The following is a 20,164-nucleotide window of genomic DNA, read 5'->3' as shown; positions in this document are numbered from 1 at the left end:
ATGGTCAGGCCTTGCTTTGCAGTGTCTGCAGTCAGCTGGGAGCCCAGTATTCTCTGAATGTCACAAGATCATTCCATGTGGATGCACAACCACCACTGGGAAGAAACTGGGATCCCTGCTGACTCTCACTGGGAATGAGGAGAGGCGTTCCCTCCAGCAGCCTTGTGCTCCCACAGCCCAGCAATATGGTCCGATGAGGACTGGGAGGAAGCTGGGTCAGCCTGCAGGTGGCCGGGATGGCGTGGACCTGAACGCTCCTTCAGGAGCACAGGCTTTGCCCTACTTGGCCGCTTGCGTGCGCCTTGAGTTGCCACAAGAGAGACGCGATGTTAAAGGCCACCCAAACCCAGCAAATCCAATGCCACGGAATCAACCCTGACTCGGGGGCCCTCAAGGGCCCAGTAGAACAACTGCCCCTTTAGGGTTTCCAATACAGTGATCTTTCCGGGAGCAGACAGCCTCCTCTCTCTCCCGAGGGGTGGTTGGTGGGGATAATGCCCCAACCGCGCTGTTAGCAGCCTGCTGTTTATGGCACAGTCCCAACAGAGATTCGTAGAAACAACGCCCGGGACTATGTGAGTGAAAGGAAGCCGAATCGGCCCGCCCCGTCTGTTGGGTGATTCACTCTACCGCAGCACAAGTAACTGTGAACCAAGTGACGTCTGTTGCCAAAAGTTACCATTGGCAGGCATTGTGCAAATACCAAGCCATTCACCTTTATTCTGAAATCCCAGTGATGGCCGCTTGACAGGTGTTTGGGGGGTGGGGGGGAAACAGTGAGGCTGAGCAAGCTTCCCAAAACGCGCAGCCGCCCTCTGAAGAGGAAACACTGAGGTAGACCCGGGACTTTCAGCTGCGTTTTCTCCTGACTCCCAGTCCTCAGCCTCCGTCATGGAGACTTCCTGGTAAGCACCGGGTAGACTTTCTGGAGAGGAGCCCAGCCTTCATCACTGGACTTAAGACCAGGATTTTTTTAAAACATTTTATTAGGGGCTCATAGAACACTTATCATAATCCATTCATATACATACATCAATTGTATAAAGCACATCTGTACATTCTTTGCCCTAATCATTTTCTTTCTTTTTCTTTTCTTTTTTACATTTTATTAGGGGCTCATAGAACACTTATCACAATCCACACATATACATACATCAATTGTATAAAGCATATCCGTACATTCTTTGCCCTAATCACTCTCAAAGCATTTGCTCTCACTTAAGCCCTCTGCATCAGGTCCTCTTTTTTTTCCCCCCTCCCTCCCCGCTCCCCTCGATTTTTTTTTTTAAGACCAGGATTTTTAAACTTGAATCATGAAAACACATATTTCGTAAAGAATCATATCCTGACCCAAGAAACTCGTTATTAAAAAATTTTTAATAGCGTGACATTTGTTAGCAGTTTATCATGAATATCCATTTGTTTCTTATGATTTGAGTGAAAGTTTACGGAGCAATTCCACTTCCCAGTTAATAATTCACGCACATTTGGCTCCATGACACGGAATGCCATTTCCAGTGTGACATCACTCACCCGTTTCCTGTTCCATTCCCCCTCCTTTCCCAACGCCTCAGAACGTCATCCCTGCCGCCCTTTGAGCTCGGACGGTTGATTATTCCAAGGAGCGTGTGCCTCTCTCGTGTTAGGGGTCGGATTAGAGACCTGCTTAGAGTTTGGCTGAAAAGTGAGCCCTGGTGGTGAATTCACTTTTAAACCTAAGGAGGGTTAAGAGTCATAGTCTTGTGGGGCCCACCATTCTCTGTCCAGTAAACCTGGTCATTTATGTAATTTTGAGTTATGCTCCACAGTCTTCTCCCCCTCCATCCCGGTTCTTCCCATGGATCCCTTTCAGAGCCGGAGGTGGCAGTCGGGCACCATCTAGTTCCTCTGATCTGAGAGCCGTGGAAGCCAAGGTTCTCGAGGCCCATCGGTCCATGGGGCTCATTGTCTCCGTGCGGTGTCTTCTTCCTTCACTCCTCTTTGCTTTGGGGGGGGGGGGAACAAGAGGTTCCCCTGAGCACTCATTTCCACTTTAGGGTGCTTTTAAAAACTCATGTGTGCGCATGTGTGCACATCCACCGCTGTGCTTTCAAGTTGTATCTGTGTCAGTGTGTGAGTTAGCGTGTACGTCTGTAAGTCTATGTGCATGTGCCACATGTGTGCATTTGTGTGTCTCTTTAAGTATGTCAGTGTGTGTATCCAAGCCTTAGTGTCTTTATCTGTGTATTTCTGAAGGTGTCTGTATGCACTTGCATGAATATTGTGTATATTGGTAGGTCTGAAGGTGCGTTTGTGGGTCTGTATGTACATACATGTGTGTATGCCTACAAATTCATGTTGTGTATGTTGTGTGCAGGTATGTTTCTGAGTGTGTACATTGACATCTATATTCGTGTACAATCACACTCATGTGTGCATACGAGAGTGTACACATATATACATGTGTTTATATAGGAGTGAATGAATGTACATGTGTGGGTACAAGTGTATATATAGTTATAAGTGTGTGTGTCTTGTGTTTTCTCGGGCCCCTTTGCACCCAGGGACCCCGCACTGGAGCAGAGACAATGTGTGCTTTGCTGACAGAATCACCAGGGCACCATGGCCATTCAGCCGTGGTCAGGAAGCCATATCTCTAGTACATCACTTGCCACAGCCGCAGGAAGGAAGGGACCCGCCAGCAGGATTTTGTCTTCTCAGATGGAAACTAGGACAGAGCCCAGAACGCGGCACTCTGCTTCAAAGAGAGAACACCACGGTCAGACTGGTTTAACTAAAAAAATTCATCTTTGCAAGGCACTCAAAAGAGGAGGTGCCGGTGTTTCCTCTCAATCTGGGTGAGAGGAGAGAAGCCCCCGGGAAAGAGGAACCAGTTTTTCAGAGGCCCATCATTGCAGCCTCCTTGTGTGGGAATTGGGGAGCACTTGTGAAATAGAACATTCTGAGCAGAGAGGGGATGGATGTCCTAAAAGGAAAACTGAAGATGTGGCTGGGGAGGGACAAGGGTAGGGTGAGGATAGCGGGGGATGGGGCTGAAAGGGAGAAGACTCCTGACTGAGCAGCACATGGGGAAGGTGGGGGGATGAGTAGTAGTTAAATAATCTCATGTCAACCTGCGAAGGGTGGAGTCTAGCCTGTCAATCAGGTCATAGCCAATGAGACCTCTGTGTGGGCATGACCTTCTCCTGAGGATTCTGGGAACTCCTGTCTTCCTCCCTGGAGGTGAGACAGACACACACTCTGCTTGTCTTCCTGCTGACAAGCCACATGGAGACCTATGAGGGGACCGGGGACCTGGAGCTGGAGGAGTCGCATGGAGACCCCTGCCAGCACTGAGATGCTTCCACTGCCACTGACTTTGCCTGTGATCTTCCTGCAGTCGGCATCGTTGCATGGACTGTGTGAGTCTGAAGCGGAAACTATACACTGGTATCAGATAGATGGGCTAATATCACACTTATGGACTTGTTCTGGACTGGGCTGGGATGTTTTCTTAATATACAATTGGTCTTTGATATAAAGTTCTCTATGACACACATATGAGTGTCTATGAATTTGTTTCTCTCGTCAACCCGGTGAACAGAGGATGGGGTGGGAGAACCTTGAGTGGCGCTCTGTTCAAGAGTTCGGGAGCCACTTGGGAGCCGGATCACCTAGGGAGGCACTTGCTCCCAACACTTGTTCCTCTCATGGACTGAAGAGGACCTGCCCTCATAGGCCCTCACCTCACTTCAACCTCGCACCTTATCGCAGGAACAACCAGTGTCTTCTCGAGGTGTGGGTATTGGCCCTGGGACCAGATATTTATCCTGTAGGAACACGTACACCATGCCAGGACACCTGTAACCTGAGGTCCTGAATGCTTAGCAGCAACTGGTGAAGTCACCATCGCCTGTCCTCAGAGAGCTCACAAGTGAGGGACAGCCCTGTTCGGAGCTTTGGGGAGTACAGGGGGAGTGAGGAGATGGTTGTCAGAATCCCCCACCAGCAGGGAGAGGTTCCTTCTTGAATACACTGCTTAGAAGAACTGTGGCCTTACTGTGCCACCAAAGCTGAGGAAGTAGTGCACGCCAATGGCACTGAGTGACCTGAAGATGACCAGTCGGGAGCTGTTGCCATCAGGGGGCAGCCCCGAGTGTGTTAGACTAGAACTCTGCTCCGTGGAATTTCCAATGACCAGCTTTTAAAGCCAATCTCTACGCCTTTCTTCCTAGGTCTCTCCGGGTGGAATCTTTGGTTCGCCCCTAAGCAGTGACACCTGGAGCCTACTGAATCCACTGCCCCTGTCTGCCACCATGGCCACCCGCTGGGCCCGGGCTCAAGACTCTGTCCTTTCTGTGTTATCCTTCACCAGGTGGGTACTTCGCCCAACCTGCCCTCCCCTCGCCCTTCCTCTCTTTGCTCCCAGGTTTGTCACGATGGCCTTTCTCCATCTCAGCTGGCCCTCAGCAACCCCTCCCCCAGGCAGCCAGTCACACTTCCCACCAAACGCCAGGAAACGAGATGATGGAGTCAGCCAAACACCATAGGACGAAGTCACACAAACTGATTCACTGGTCTCCATAAATGGCCATGATTTTCCTTTCCGAAGGGCCCACCCACGGAGGGATGTCCAGGCTGTAGAATGCCTCTCAGGAAGGCCCCTCCCAGCAAGAACTAAGCGAAAACAGGCTCCCGTGGGAGAAGGGATTCCGTCAGCCACAGGTGGCAGGCTCCAGAGACACACTCCAAGAGGAAGGGTCCAGGAAAGAGTTCAGAACCAGGCGGTACCAGCAGCCCGATGGGAACAAAACACATTTTAAATCACCAGCCAAGTACCTTTCCATCTCCCTGGATGGATGGCCTCTCAGCGTATACCCACAGAGGGCTCAATGTGGCAGAAAGAAGCCCCAGGATGAATCGGTGGAAAAGGAGTCAGGAGGGAAGAAAGAAGCACCTTCCCCACAAGCCTAACATCCCTCTTTCCGCTGGCTTTAGGCAACCTGTCCCATTCTTCATCCATCTCATTGGGGCCATTCACACCACCCACAGAGTTTTCCCTCCCAGCCAGTCTCTCCTGTTCTAATTACCTTCCATCTGCCAGGCCTGGGGTCCCACTATCTGCTCTTCATCCTCAGGCACCCTCGGGACAGCTCGCTTCTCCCTCCTCTGGGAAATCAGGGTTAATCTTGTCGTCCTTCAATTCACCTCTGTTCTCCTGGACCAGGTCTTCTGGCTCAACTTCGTTAGGTGCCACAGAGCCAGTTCTGACCATCTTGACCTTATCCATTGCCTGATCCTGGGCCTTCCTCATAATTGTCCCCATGCTTTGAACCCTGGTGTCCGTCCGTCTCCTGGAGGGCCTTCCTCTTTTCACCGCCTCTCTACTTTCCCAAGCATGAGGTCCTTCTCCAGGGACTGGTTCCTCTGACAGCGTGTCCAACGTATGCAAAACAAACTCTCATCTGACAGCGTGTCCAACGTATGCAAAACAAACTCTCACCGTCCTTGCCTCGAAGGAGCTTTCTAGTCATGCTTCTTCCAATCAGTGTATCCTTTCAGCCGTCCAAGGTACTGTCACTATTCCTCTCCAGCACCACCATTCACGCTCACCAATTCTTCCTCAGTCGTATTCAGTGTCCAACTTTCACATGATATGAGGCAATTGAAAATACCATGGCTTGGGTCAGGCACATCTTAGTCCTCAAAATAACATCCTTGCTCTTCAACACTCTAAAGAGGTCGTGTGCAGCAGATTCACCTAAAGCAATGTGTCTTTTGACCTCTTGACTGCTGCTTCCATGAGCATTGAGTGTGGAGCCCATTAAGCCAAAATCATGGAGAGCTTCAATCTTTTCTCCATTTAGCATGATGTTACCTATTGGTCTAGTTGTGAGGATTTGGGTCTTAGGTTTAGACTGGACAATTACTTAGCCGACACCTTGGTATTGACAATTTCGAATTCCTAAGGTTCCTCTTTTCCTCCTGCTGCCTCTATGAGCCCTATTGTCACGATAGCAGAAATAGTACAAGTAGGTGAATGTAATGAATATAAATATATTTTCTCAGAGCTTAGGAGGCTGCTGTTAGGAGTTATTGATTGACTTCCTTTTTATTGTTTAATTGATATAAGATTCACATATCATACACTTCTATCGTTAGATCACTTTTTAAAAGAGTTGTATATGCAGCATCACAATCATTTCGAGTGCTCCCTCCCCCCTCCTGCATTCACTGTTTGCTCCCCTCACCCGCTCCTCCATCCCCAGCAAACCAGGGATTCCATTATTGTCTCTGAGCACCCGCTCTTTCCGTGCTTCACAAATTGGGAAGCCTGACAGAAACAATAAGAAAAAAAATAAAATAAAGGTAAAAAATAAAAACAAGGAGAAAGAAAAGATGACCAGTGATATTAAAATAAGTCAGAGAAAAAAATTCCATAATGGAGCAAGTGAGAAATATTTAAACCACAAGCAAATTCCGGAGGTCACCCGACCAGCTATCTGTCATGTTACAGCACGGTTCCATGCACCCTAACCAAGTTTACCATCATCTGTGTCTGATTGCAAAGCTGGTCCAACGCCCCGACTGAGCGACTCTGACTCAACGTGATTCCGAGACAACAAAACTCAACAGTCCCCTGTCCTGCACCTTCCTCTCAATTCTCCCTATGCTTGAGCCTCAGTGTCCCCGCATCCTATTGAGAAGCTTGCTCTTGTCTTGCTGACCTTCTGTTTGACCAAGCATGCAGTCTTTCTCCAGGGACGGGCCTCCTTATTACACTGTCAAAGTAAATGAGATGAAGTTTCGCCATCTTCCCTTCTACGGAACATTCTAGGCAGATTTCTTTCAAGGCAGATGTGTTGATCTCGGGGGACACCAAGGGCTATGGGTCTAACATAGGTCACAAAGACAATGTTCTGCATCCTAATTTGGTGAGTAGTGACTGGGGTCCTCACCTCGGGGGAGCCGTAATCTAGTGCGGCTATGAGTCTCTCCGCATGCGGGGGAAGGAAGAGCGATCACATCCGAGAGACACTGGGACACAGAGGACTGAGGGACCACTCGAACATCAGTCTCTGGATCCCAGAGACCAGAAGAACTAGATGGTGCCCCCCAAACTGCTCTAAAACTGAATGCACGGGGAGATCCAGGATGGAGGGAGAGAGGTGTGTGAACAGAACTCAAAATCTCGGAAGAGTCCAGGCTTATTCATTACACAGACTCCTGTGTGTGATCCCTAAGACTAGAGCCCTACCTGTCAAGCCCGGAAAGGATCCCACCTCCTCGTTGGAATATGCAACCATTGAAGACCAAAAGGGCTGCATTGACTCAAAGCTCACAGGGCTCGCAGAGGAATGGATGGGACACAGGAAGTGCAGGGAAGAAGCAGAAAAAGCGACAAAGAGGGATTTCAATGGCTGTCCTGACGCACTCGCGGCTGACTTCTGTAGCTGCTCATAGGAGTAGAAAGCCCAGTCTTTCTCCCATGGAGCTGCTGGTGGTTTTGAACTGACCATTTGGAGCTCAGTCGAAAGCTTAGCCACGACACCCACCAGGCCTCCAGGCCCTTGTGACAGTCCATGGGATAGCTCATGTTCTTTACCGGGACCCGGTGGCGTAGTTGCCACACACTGGGCTGATATCGAGGCCAGCAGTTCAAAGCCGGCAGCCCCTCTGCAGGAGAGAGAGGACTTTCTCCTGCTGTAAAGAATTACACAGGGCGAGTTCTACCCTGTCCTGTAGGGTCACTGCGAGTCAGCACAACTCCACAGCGGTGAGTTTTGCTTGGGGGCCAGTACCACAAGTCATGAGCCATTAGCGTGTCAAGTCCTTCGTTCTTCTCGGGTCTTCCTTGTCCATTGCCAGCTTTCACATGTACATCAGGAGAGTTAAAGCGTTGGGGCAGGCACACTTTACTCTCCAACGTGATATGCTTGCTCTTTAACACCTTAAACAGGTGTCTTGAAATGGATTTGCCCAGTGTCATAAAAACGTTGCTTGATTTCCTGGCAGCCAGCGCTGTGGGTGTTGGCTACGAATCGAAGTAGAATGAGGCACTTGGCAACTTGAATCTTATCTGTGTTGAGTCTCACGCTGTTGCTTATTGGCACTGCTATAAGGGCGCTTGTTTTCTTTACATTGAGGTATAAGCCATACTAGGAACTCTGTGGGCATAGTAGTTTTGCCTTAGGCTGCATGGTCTGACGTCTGAGACCACCAACTACTCCTCGGGAGAATGAGGGCCTTCTCCTACAGCAGACAGTTACAGTAGCTCCATCCTGTCCCGGAGAGTCACGATGAGTCGGCATCACCTTGATGGCAGCGAGTCTGGTGTGGGTTTAGAAGCCATACTACAGACTGTAGTCTTTGATCTTTATCAGTAACTGCTTCAAGTCCTCTTTACTTTCAACACGCAAATCTGTGTCATCTGCACAGTATGGGTGGTTCGTGAGTCTCAGGAGGCTGCTGCCGGGTCAATTGCAGCTCGTAGGGACCTTATAGGGCAGGGAAGTGCTCCACAGCCTTTCTGAGGCTGGAGGCCTCCCACGGAGCTGCTGGCAGATCCAAACCACCCAGCTTCAGTTGGCAGCCTGGCGCTTAGCCCACTGCACCACCAGGGCTCCTTCTTAGGAGCTTGAAGTTCAAATTCAGGCATCGGCTCTAGGGAGAGGCTCTGTGTCCACTCTGGGGGAATGCTCATTCCAGCTTCTCCACTCCCCCTGTGCTAAGCTGCTCTTCTTACATGTAGAAATGGGCTGGATTTAAGACACACCCTACACTGATAAACAGGAGCTCTGCAGTCCGAAACCACCAGGCGCTTCACAAGAGAAAGGTGGGGTTTTCTACTCCCATGAAGAGTTACAGGCTTAGAAACCCACAGGACGGTTCTGCAGGGTCCTATAGGGTCACTATGAGTCAGCCTCGACATGAGGGCAGTGAGCTTTTAGCATAACAAAGAAAACCTTATTCCCAAAAGAGATTGAAATTGGGGTGGGAAGGGAAGAGGGGCAATAGAGATCAAGATTCCAATATAGGATCTGAAGGAACACAATTCAATCCCAAACAACTACTTGTATTTCTAGTGGGACTCAGAGAGACTGACTGGTCCAGAGGGCAGCCATGCTGGGCCCCAGAGGAGGCCCGCAGCAAGCTGAGGGTGGGAGGGTCGCCTTGAGCGGCCTGTCGCTGTATAGGAATGAATATGCCCTGCTGCCAGATCTGCCATCTGTCTGAAGATCTTTGGCCTTCAACGTGGTATGAAATACCCTGTTTTGAATAGCAACAAATTGGAATCCTTTGGGTTAGATACAGGTACTGAATACATTAAAAAACTGGTTACCCCAGTCCTTCAGGAAGTTGAATCTGAAGCTTCCCAGGAGGTGAGGGGAAATATTTCTCTCAGTCTTCTACAGCCACCAAATACAGAAGAAGAAGCAAAGCTTCGGGTTTCCATAAGAAGACTCTCAGAATCTGCTGCCGTATGTTTATTTTCATGACCATTAATTCATCTCTGCACAGTTCTGACTTGTAGAAAGGGCATGGTTCTAGTAAGTTAAAAGTTGGGATTTCTAGAGGTCCTGGGTGTTAGCATGTTCAGGGGTTCAAGGATGCCTAGAGGCGCCTCACAAGAAAAGCCTGGTGACCCACTTCTGAAAGACCAGTCACAGACAGTTCTCAGGAGCACAGTGCTGCTCGGACGCACGGCGTCGCCGTGAGCTGGGAGCGAGGGCAGTAATGATGCCTGCACCAGACTACTCTCTCTTCCTTTCCAGAAATCCCACAAACCGACCAAACGCCGCAGCCAAGGTGAAGTAGATAACCTGAGAATTCGCGAAGCCGTTGCGATAGTAAGGACCACAATGACTATGAACTGCTGGAGCTCTTTGTTTTAATTCAATGGAAAAAATACCACCACCAAGAAGTCCCGGGCTGGCGAGAAGTCCTTCACAAGGAGCGCTGGCAAAACGGGATACCCATTGGCAGACAAATGAAACCGCGCTGCCTGGCCCGCCACCCAGTCGGTGCCCACTCTGAGTGACCCTCCAGGACAGGGAAGGTTCCCAGGGTCCTACGAGAGCTTTTGCATTTCCCCACCCCTTCCCATCAAGCAAGCAGTCCTGGCGGAACCTCTGGGTTCGGTGCGAACCTCGAAGTCAGCCGTTAAACCCACCAGCTGTCCCACCAGAGAAAGGCGAGGCTGTCTGCTCCCATAACGCTTTATCGCCTCAGAAACCCACCTAGCTCTCGGAATTGGAATCAACTCGTGGTCCTGGGTTCTTTTTCTTTTTTCCTTTCTCTTTCTCTCTAATCCATAAATATCTGTAGAAGTAAAAAGTACAGAAAGAAGCCCTGGAGAACTGAGAAACTTCCCAGAATGATAAGGGAGCAAGCTCCCTGGACTCTGGTCAGCCCTGCTACGCCTCCGCCCCTCCCCCCACCACCATTCCCAGCAGCACCCCTGCCCTGCACCCAGTGGGGCCAAGTGGGGCCAAGACTCCTTGACTGTTTATTTCCCCATCAGTGGATGTGACGGATTGAATGATGCCCCCCAACATCCCCCAAAACGTATGTGTGTAAATCCGAATCTCTATACCGGTGGTTATCATCCTGTTTGGAAATGGGTTGTCTTTGTGCTACTGATTAGGGGATCTCCAGTCTATCTCTTTGCTCATAAAGAAGAGTAGTAAACAAGCAGGGGCATTACGCGGGGTGGGGGCAGGTGGGGTGCCATCCAGCCACTTCAAGATCATCTAGGGCAGTGGCTCTCAACCTTCCTAATGCCACGACCTTTTCCTATAGCTCCTCATGTTGTGGTGATCCTCCCAATCATAAAATTATTTTAGTTGCTGCTTCATTACTGTAATTTTGCTAGTTATGAATCGGGCAACACCTGTGAATGGGTCGTGCGACCCCCAAGGGGGTCGTGACCCACAGGTTGAGAACCGCTGAGCTAGGAGCAGCCGTTCAGAGACAAGGCCCTTCCTCCTGAGCCAACAGAGAGAAAACCTTCTCCGAGGACCAGAACCTGACTTCAAGCTTTTCAAACTGCGAGGAAATAGTCTTGTTTGTCATGCCCCCCAGTGGTGGTGTTGGTGCCATGGGAGCACTAGATAACCAGGACGGGCGTGGCATCAAACCAGCTCCACCTTGCCCTGGATCCAGCACACTCTTCTCCTCGGTGGAAGCTGGCTGATGACAGAAAGCAGAGAGGCTGGCCTGGCAGGTGGCTCTTCCTGCCGCCTGACAGCATAAGTGAAACGTTCTCACTCACCAGCCGCCTCCTCCGGGCTCGGCCATGATCAGGAGGGTGTTGCAGGGGGCGGCAGGACTTGGCCGCCACAGAGTCCTCGCAGGTGCCCACCCCATCCTGCCCAGACTTCACCCTGCCTCGGCTTTTGGATCCTCCACCGACACCCTGGTAAGTGTGTCCCCCACTTAGCCCTTCTCCTGGAGCTCAGGACTAAGGAGCACTCCAAGTCTCCTCTTCCCAGCCCAGGGCCCAGCTTCTGGTGAGCAGCGTGCTGTGAGCAGCCTCTAGCTTCGAGAGGACGCGTCGGGCTTCCTCTTCATCTGTCCAGTGGGGCTGGGGCCTGCAGTTCTCAGGCGCAGAAGGCTGCGACTATGACAAGGTCCCTCCGGGGTGATCGGTCACAGAGACCCTGGGTGTTTCAGAGCAGGACTGTGTGCCACGGGGTTTGCAATGGCAGTTTGGGGGGAATACAGTGCCAGGGCCAGCTCCCAGAGTGCCTCTGGTGGATGGGAAACGCCAACCTTCCCGTTAGCAGCCAACCATGCACCCCAACCAGGGATTCCAACCGGCTTTTCCAACAGGACAGTGGTAACCTTTAGCCCCAGTTCTTCCCTTCCCCCGGACCATTCACCGGTAGGCATTCTTAACCCTCTGCCAGGAAGATGGCCCTTTCCCTCAGGCCAACCCCATATAACCTTCCCGATGCCGCGACCCTTTCATACAGTGCCTCATGTGGTGGTGACCCCCAACCGTCAAATTATGTTCGTTGCTACTTCAAACTGTCATGTTGCTACTGTTATGAATCGGGTGACCCCTGTGAAAGGGTCGTTCGACCCCCAAAGGGCTCTCGACCCACAGGTTGAGAACCGCTGCTCTAGAGGGAGGGAGTGGGGAGCTCAGGAGCAGCAGCAGTCTCCCCTCCCAGAAAGCTGTCTAATCCTGGCGTGCCTCCCCAGGTCTCAAGATTCTGTCTGGAGAAGACAGACTTGAAGGACTACGCCCTCCCCAATGCTAGCTGGTGTCCAGACATGCTAAGCATGTACCAAGAATTTCTGGAGAAGTCCAAGGACAGTGGCTGGGTCAAGGTGCCCTCCTTCAAGTCCAACAGAGACCACATCAAAGGACTCAAGTTTCCATTTGAGATACCAGCCAGCTCAGGTAAGGCCTGCCCTGAGAGTGCCCCTCCACACACCCACATGTGCCCCAGCCCACAAGTCAGCCGCAGGACACTGCCTGGCCCCTGGCCCTGAGGCTTCAGCCAGCCCTGCCTCCTCCAACAGAGTCGCCCAAGTTCAGTCTCAGAGAGAAAACTCACAAGTTCCCTTCTAGTTCCCAGCCTGCAAGCCCCCCACCCCACCCCCCACCTTGGTCTAGCATCATCCCTCGGGCTGGGCTGCAGCCTGGGTGGGGAGAGGAAAGAGGCACAGGAGAGATCAGTAGCAACGCCCTTGGCTCCCAGGCTTGAGTGTTCGGTCCTGCCCTGTCCTGTCCTGTTCTTGCCCAGGAACACCACTGCCTCCGCTCCAACTGCTGGCTTCTCACCAGTTTTTCTCCTCAGGTTTTCAAACCAAGTTCTCCTCCCCAAGCCCGTAAAAACCTTGCGACACCCTGACCTCTGCAGGCCTCGCACACCTTCCAGGCTGGGCTCTGCTAGGCCCAGAGCAGCACGGGGCCAAATAGACTTTCCACCTTCATCCTCCTTAGCTTGAGGCTGCTTCTGCATGCACGTGTGTGTGTGTGTGTGTGTGTGTGTGTGTGCACAGGTGCGCGCACGCAGACAGCCTGAGGGTTTCCAGGTGGGGCAGGAACAATTTTTTTAAACAATTTGGTATTTCCAAAAAAGGATTAATATAATAATTTGTCTTGACGGGGCAGGAGGCAAACAGGTTCGGTAGTCTTATGTTACTGTGCAGTGTTGTTTTTCTTGTGAGTTATATGGGAATGAGCGGGAATTCCATGTGGCATGGTCAGGGATCTTCCTGAGTGGTTTTCCCCAGATTAAGGGCACCCTGAGGACAAAGGCTGTCTCCAATTGGCCAGCTCTCCTGGACCCTACCCCTGCCTCATGCCACCACGCCCCCCCCCCTGTCTTCCCCCAGACAAAAGTGACTGGCGCATCTTCCCCAGGTGCATCCCAGAGGAGGGACTAGGCTATGAGTATGTCATCTTCTTCCACCCATCCACGAAGAAGTCTGTCTGTCTCTTCCAACCGGGCCCCTACCTGGAAGGCGCCCCAGGGTAAGGCCACAGGGCAGGTGGGTGTCCTGGCAGCCTTCTGGGCTTGGCTCAGCAGTGTGGTGTGTGCAGGGGCAGGGCCCTTCTCCAGCAAGGAGTCTGGGAGAGGGGGGACTCCCGAGCCATGTGGACCACTCTCCGATGTCCTTCCTAATGAGGGATCAGAATGTCCAGCAAGAAAGCACTCGAGGGCACTCTGAGAAGGTTGTGGTGCATAGGACGCAAGACACAGATGAGAGAGAGCTCAGCCTGCTCGGCCTCCGCTGGCCTTGGGTCCCTAAGCAAGCAATTTAACCTCTGACCTTCAGTCTCCTTACCTGAAACCTGAGCAGTCAAATCTCCCTGCCAGGGTGACTGAGAGAGCGAGGCCACAGGCCCCTGTGGACTTACCTGCTTGTGAACTGTCCAGTGCAATGCAGACGTCAGAGACCACTGGTCCAAGCCAGCAACCCAATCAGAACCCCAACCTCCCGCCACGGAGTCCGTTCTGACTCAGGGGCCCGACGGGAGCAGGACTGCTCTTTGGGTTTCCAGGGCGGTGAATCTTTACCGAAGTGGGTCTCATCTTTCTCCCGTGGGGTGGCTGGAGGTTTCAAACCGCAGTCCTGGTGGTTAACAGCCCAACACTGAGCCCCCTGCGCCTTCGGGTGCTTTATGAGCTAAGGAAGGCGCACAGAAACACGGCAGCTTGCTCCAGGCCACACCAGCCGTCCAGGTCAGATCCAGGACTTGAACAGAGGCGTTGAGACTCCAATCCTCGGCTCTCTCCGCTGTCTTCCGCTATCTTCAAACTTGGGGTCAGTCTAAGAAGGAACCCAGAATGGATGTAAAACAACACCCACAGAGAAATCAGACCAGGGCCTCTTCTTACCTAGGCCGCCGGGCAACCAAGTGTGTCTCACTCCCCATCCCCCTTCCAGACCCAGACAATCACCATGGGGCCGAGGCTGGGCAAGGGGCCTCGGGGTGCAGTGGTCACACAGTAGGCTGTTAGCACATGGCCGGCAGAGCGAACCACCCACGGCTCCTCAGAGAAAGTGGAGCCTTCGACTCCGTAAACAGAGTCTCAGAAACCCACAGGAGGGCCGCCCTGAGTCGGCATTAACTCACTGGCAGTGCGTCGGATTTGGGTTTGGTGGCTGGTGCTGGCGTTCCTACGAGGGGCAGGCGCAGTGTGAGTATCTCAAGGCCAGAGATGGACTCTGTTGTAATGAAAAAGAATTCTGAATGCCAAATAGACACCAGACATCCCTGGGGGGCATGTGTGGTTCCGTGCTATGGGTCGCCCAAAGGTGGGTGGTTGGAGTCCACCCAGATGTGCCTCAGGAGACAGGCCTGGGGTTCTGCCGGGAGACTGGACAAGGTGGGACTGCCAGGAGGCAGAACCAGCTCACAGACTGCTCAGAGATGGTAGCACTTCTGCTGGCTGGGCATTCGGGCTGCTGGCCATCCTGCATCCATGCTCCACGCCGCACTCTTCTCCGAACTACTGCTTCAGACAGCTCGACTCAGGCCGGTCCCCTCTCTTCTGAAGAGGAACCCCCCTAGGAGCAGGGGAAGTGAGTCTGATTCATTTAGGGTGGTGGTTCTCAACTTTCCTGTGCCGCGACCCTTTCACATAGTTCCTCATGTGGTGGTGACTCCCAACCATCAAGTTATTTTCGTTGCTACTTCATCACTGTCATTTTGCTACTGTTATGAAGCGGGCAACCCCTGTGAGAGGGTTGTTTGACCCCCAAAGGGGTCTCGACCCACAGGTTGAGAACCGCTGGCTTAGGGGTTCATAGAATGGGGCAGGAGAAGATCATCCAAGACTGAGTGGGACCCACCCTGACCCTATGCAAAGGAGGGAAAGTAGTGACCCGCCAGATGCCACCTGGCAGGATCCACCAGCTTGCCAGGGGTCCTTTGCCTGCCCAGTGAGGACAAGGAGGGTTCAGCAGGCCTGGATTTTGCTCCAAGTTCCCATTTTGTTGAAAAATAATCATTAGCAATGCCAGTGGCCTATGTAAAATACATTTAGGTTGCAAGCAGTACGAGTAATGACCAGACACCTCCATACTGCCCAACAGCACATGAAGAAAAGCTCCCCCCGGCTGGATTTCCCTGGAGCACTGGGAAACAGAAAGTCTTCCTTCCTGTTCAGGACTTTTCCCTCATTCTTAGGCTCGGGTGATCCGCCTAGTTATGGCCAAGGATATTTGGCTCCAGGTTCTATCATTAAAGTTACACCAAAAAGGAATAACCTTAACTTGTTTATAAGAGAATAACTCGTAAATGTGTTTGTCTGTAAATATTATATATCGGCATATTTTTACAGAAAACATATTGCTTTGAAACAAAGGGATTGGAGTCTCGAGTTTGCCTTAGCTGGTGTGATGTTTCACGAGCTTTTGTGGTTTACAGCTTAGGGAGTTAGGGAGTGTTCCTTACAGTCTGTCACTCTGAACCCTGGCCTGGCCACTTCTAGAGGGTACATACACTCGAGTTGCATAAACTGCATACGCTCAGTTGTGTACAATGTGGGGGACAATTCTGACTCAGGACTGTGGGTTTTCACTTCCCGATCGGGTTTTGAGAAGGTTTCCTTAGTTGGTAGATTTTTTTTGTTTGGTTTGGTTTGGTTTAGAGCAAACCTGGGACTGAGAAGTTGAAAAGTGGAAATGGACTCACTTCATTGTATGCAGATTTTTTTCTTATTTTTCTTTCTTACTTTCTTTTTTTCTTTTTTTTTGGTAGCTTTTCAATAAGGGAGTCAAAGGTGGAGTCCAAGGGCTCTTGTGGGGAGAGTGGAGGGGAGGGGCTCCGGTGGGGCAGCTAGTCATGGGTGTTCCTTCTGCTTGACCTCATTTAAACGGAGCTCCTGAGCTCATTCTTACAGCTTCTGCTAAAAGATGTTCAGCTGTTCCACATGGAACTTGACAGCAGGAGGTGTGTTAGGCCGGGTAGATGAGAGAAACAAATCTAGTAACACTCATATGTGTAAGAAAGAGCTTTATATCAAGGCGCAATTGTGGATCAGGAAAACATCCCAGCCCAGTCCCACTCAAGTCCCCAAGTCCGACCCTAGCCCATAAGCCCCTCTTCAGACTCCTGCAGCCACATGCAATGATGCAGAATGCCGGAGGATCACTGGCCAGTAGGTGCAGAGTCTGGTGGATCCCATGGCAGTGGACGCATCTCCAGGAGTCTGGCAGGTCTCCAAGTGGCTCTCCAGCAGGAGGGTAAAGGCAGAGAGAGAGTGGGAGGTTTCCCCTTTAGAGGCACCATCTCAGCTTGTGACCTGATTGACAGGCTAGACTCCAACCTACACCTTTTATATCTTCAAGTTGACATGAAATTATGCAACTACCTCAGAGTGTATAAGAAGATCCCACTGGGTGGATGAGAGAAATTCGAACTCTTGCTTGTTTAATAAACTGCAAATTGATGGCTTGGAAAACCAGGCTAGAGTCTAACCATGGTGCTATGATCAGGCTGGCTTGCTAAACACAGGCTGAGGCCTGGTTTGTCATTGAAACAAATGCTTGTTGTTTTAAGAAAAAGGAGGAGGAGGAAGAGAGGTCTGGCCATCTTCTTTCCCAAAGGTAACCGCCATTGGAGACCCTGAAGCAGAAATCTGCTCTGCACCCGAGGGGAGCCAGGCAGTCACTTGGACTCCGTGACACCTGGGGCCTAATCGTGAAGTCACGTTGGTCCGAGAGTGGCTTCCATGGACGAGAACTACATGCGCTTTGACCAAAGCCAGTGTTGGCCATCTCCTGCGGAGCTGAGCTTCCTGCAGGCAGCGGCCACCTGGCCAGCACTTGGCAGGCTGTGAGCTCCAGGTTCACATTCACCTGTCTTGGAAACGTAGGCTCAGCATACTCCCCACTGACTGCGAAGGTAAGAGGCGGCCCGAGGACAACAGACTTCGAAGACCACGACAGCCCTTTCGGGGGCTTTTCCGCCCCCTGGGCAAATGCAGCTTTTCTGAGAAAGACAGTTGTTGCCAGCAGTGCTTTTTCACGAACGTCTCGGAACGAACAAAAAGTCCTGACGAAATGAAGTACTTGCCAGCGCACGCTACAAGACAGGAGGGCGTCTTGGGTGGTACTGAAACTGGTTGTGACTGGTTGGACCAGGCAGGAGCCGAGGAGCTGAGTCTTTCTTGCTGGGCTGCCTGAGGGATCTGGAGAAAGGGCGAGGCCAGGGACTGTTTCATCCCAAGAGGGGGAGCAGGGCAGGGGTAGGTGTCACAAGACCAGGACGACACCCAATGAGCCATTGGCCAGGGTGGAGGCCCCAACCTTCCTCTCCGCCCTGCTCCTAGGTTTGCTCACGGAGGGTCCCTGGCCACCATGATAGACGAGACTTTCTCTAAAATTGCCTACCTGGCGGGAGAGGGGCTGCTCACACTCAGTCTCAACATCAAGTTCAAGAGGTACGTCCAGCTGCTCAGGCCAAAGTCACGGCCCTTTTCCTCTTTGAGGGTACGGCCACTCTCCGAAGTTGGGGCCCAGGAACCCTGCCTGCCATTCTCCCCCGTGGGCCATTCTCCCTCCACCGTCCTCTCCAGTCCCTCGCCAGAATACCACCTCTGCCATGGCACTCTGGGAACTGCCCATTTATGAGCCCTGGAGGTAGGGGTGGGGTGAAGCAAGGACAGGGGTGGAGGTAGGCGGGAGAGGGGGGGAGCAGGGTCCTCTTGGAGGGCAGGCTCAGCGGGCTCCTCTTCCAGTCTGATCCCAGTGGGCTCCCTGGCTGTGCTGAACGTCGACGTAGAAAAGATTGAGGACCAGAAGATGTACCTCTCCTGCATCACCCAGAGCAGAGACCAGAAGACGGTGTACGCCAAGTCCTCAGGTAAAGAGGTTCTTAGCCTCCAGCCCGATTCCCTGTCCTGCCATCGTCCATCTAGAACAAACAAGCAGGGAGGAAGAAGGCCAAGCAAGAAGCAAGGATCCAGTCCCAAATTTTTAAGTCTCGAATTCTTTTTTAAAACATTTTATTGGGGACTCATACAACTCTTATCACAATCCATACATACATCAATTGTATAAAGCACATCGGTACATTCTTTGCCCTCATCATTTTCAAAGCATTTGCTCTCCACTTAAGCCCTTTGCATCAGGTCCTCTTTCCCCTCGCCCCCTCCCTCCCCAAGTCTTGAGTTTTTATGGGAGGGATTGGGGGCTTGCTATGGGCACAAGAAACACCAGAAGGAACCCAACTAGGGTTTTTGTTTGTTTGTTTGTTTTTCTCTATATGGTTCACTGGTGTGCACTGCAAGGCCAGGATCCTCATAAGGGGCAACCTGGAGCAAAACGCTCAGAGCACCCAAATCACAGCTGCTATCCCCGCCCTGGCGGCTGTCCCTCAACTCACTCTACTCTTGCAGCCGTTTTCTTGCAGCTGCAGCTGGAGGAAGAGTCATCCCAGTAGCTGTCCCTCTGCCTGCAGGACAGCTGTCCCTGGCCACCTGGCCTGCCTGGGAGTCACCACAGCATGGGGCAGGGTCCCCCAGAAGCAACCGGTGAAATGAAAGAGGACATTATCCTCTGAGTAAATAAAAGCATTCAGCCCCTTTTTCTGTCCAAGACCCTTCTATCATTGGAAATCCCAAACTACCCAGGGTCTCCCAGTGGAAGAGAGTGACTGGGCACCTGCTGGGCACCACTGGGTGAAGCACCTGGCGCACGGCAGTGCGAGGATGCACCCGGGGGAGTCAAGAGCAGCACGCCCAGAAGGCACCCACCACGCGCCTCCCACTCTTGCCCATCAGGGGTGCAATTGAGGTGTCGGGGGAGGAGAGGTCACCTTTAAGAACGTGATCAGGAATGGCTTCATAGAAACGTACTTGAATGGACTCTCAGAAGTGTCCTGATGTGCGCCCATCAGCCAGGGGCCGGGAGCAAATGCCAGGCAGAGGAACAGTGAGAGGAATGGAGATTAGGGGAGAGAAAGTAGACTTGCATGTTGCTATGATACTGAGAGGGTCTCAGAGAGCTTCCAGACTAAGGCTCGAAAGCCTTAGTGATTCGGCTTCCAAAATTCAGCCCATGGTCCCTGCTGCCCACAGCAAGAATGGGCAGACCAGCAGTGACAGGCATGGAAGATGCCCTGCTGTGGCACTGGAACCTTTCTTGTTGGCAACGACAAGACACCTTTAAAGGGTGAGAAACAACACACAGTTATGATTTGGGGCATGATGGGTCTGGTGGCAGGTAGGAGTCAGCAGGACGAAAGGCAGCAGCAATAGTTAGGAAACCTGTGTGGGACTTAAAACTAGAGCTGGTTGGGGCAGATAGGGGTCAGTCTTAAAGATGAGGCATATGGAAAATGTTTAAAGAAATGCATGGATTTGCCATAAATTGAATCAGGGAGAGCCACGAAGGGGAGCCTCCCAGGACTCTGATTCCCAGCTTGGTTCTTCCAGGTGGCCTCCCTGGGAACCATAAGAAAAACAGTCTGACATAGGCGTCTGACCTCCTCTCGCTTCACAAGGGGGACGAGAGTCAGCCCAAGGCGGATGCCTATGAAGCTGAGGTCAGACACAGCTCCTCTCGCCATCCTTTTTACCGAACCTGACGCAGGCTCTCCCCCGACAGCACGCTCTCCTCGGCTTGCTTCCATCATCCCTCACAATGGCCACCCAGATCCCACACACCACACTCTTAAGTTTTGGGGGAGTACCTGACTGCAATTCGGGATCAG

General features: G+C 51.9%; 1 protein-coding gene across 1 annotated transcript; it reads left to right on the top strand.

Annotated features, from left to right (window-relative positions):
* The first annotated feature begins 11,278 nt into the window (after window positions 1-11,278).
* Window positions 11,279-18,892, top strand: THEM5 (thioesterase superfamily member 5). The gene is made up of 6 exons (XM_075540356.1): window positions 11,279-11,401; window positions 12,190-12,391; window positions 13,333-13,471; window positions 17,781-17,891; window positions 18,189-18,313; window positions 18,849-18,892. The coding sequence occupies exons 1-6, from the start codon at window positions 11,279-11,281 to the stop codon at window positions 18,890-18,892; spliced, it is 744 nt and encodes a 247-aa protein (XP_075396471.1).
* Window positions 18,893-20,164: the final 1,272 nt, after the last annotated feature.

The sequence above is a fragment of the Tenrec ecaudatus genome, chromosome 1 (assembly GCF_050624435.1).
Source record: "Tenrec ecaudatus isolate mTenEca1 chromosome 1, mTenEca1.hap1, whole genome shotgun sequence".
In the NCBI taxonomy this organism is placed as follows: domain Eukaryota; kingdom Metazoa; phylum Chordata; class Mammalia; order Afrosoricida; family Tenrecidae; genus Tenrec; species Tenrec ecaudatus.
Note: the sequence above shows the minus strand (reverse complement) of the source record. Positions and strands in the feature narration are given on the sequence as shown.

Excerpts from the sequence above, each read along its gene's own strand:
- THEM5 (XM_075540356.1), top strand. The coding sequence starts at position 11,279 with ATGATCAGGAGGGTGTTGCAGGGGGCGGCAGGACTTGGCCGCCACAGA. Across the intron at positions 11,402-12,189 it reads GATCCTCCACCGACACCCTG|GTCTCAAGATTCTGTCTGGA; the intron begins GTAAGTGTGTCC and ends GTGCCTCCCCAG. Across the intron at positions 13,472-17,780 it reads TACCTGGAAGGCGCCCCAGG|GTTTGCTCACGGAGGGTCCC; the intron begins GTAAGGCCACAG and ends CCCTGCTCCTAG.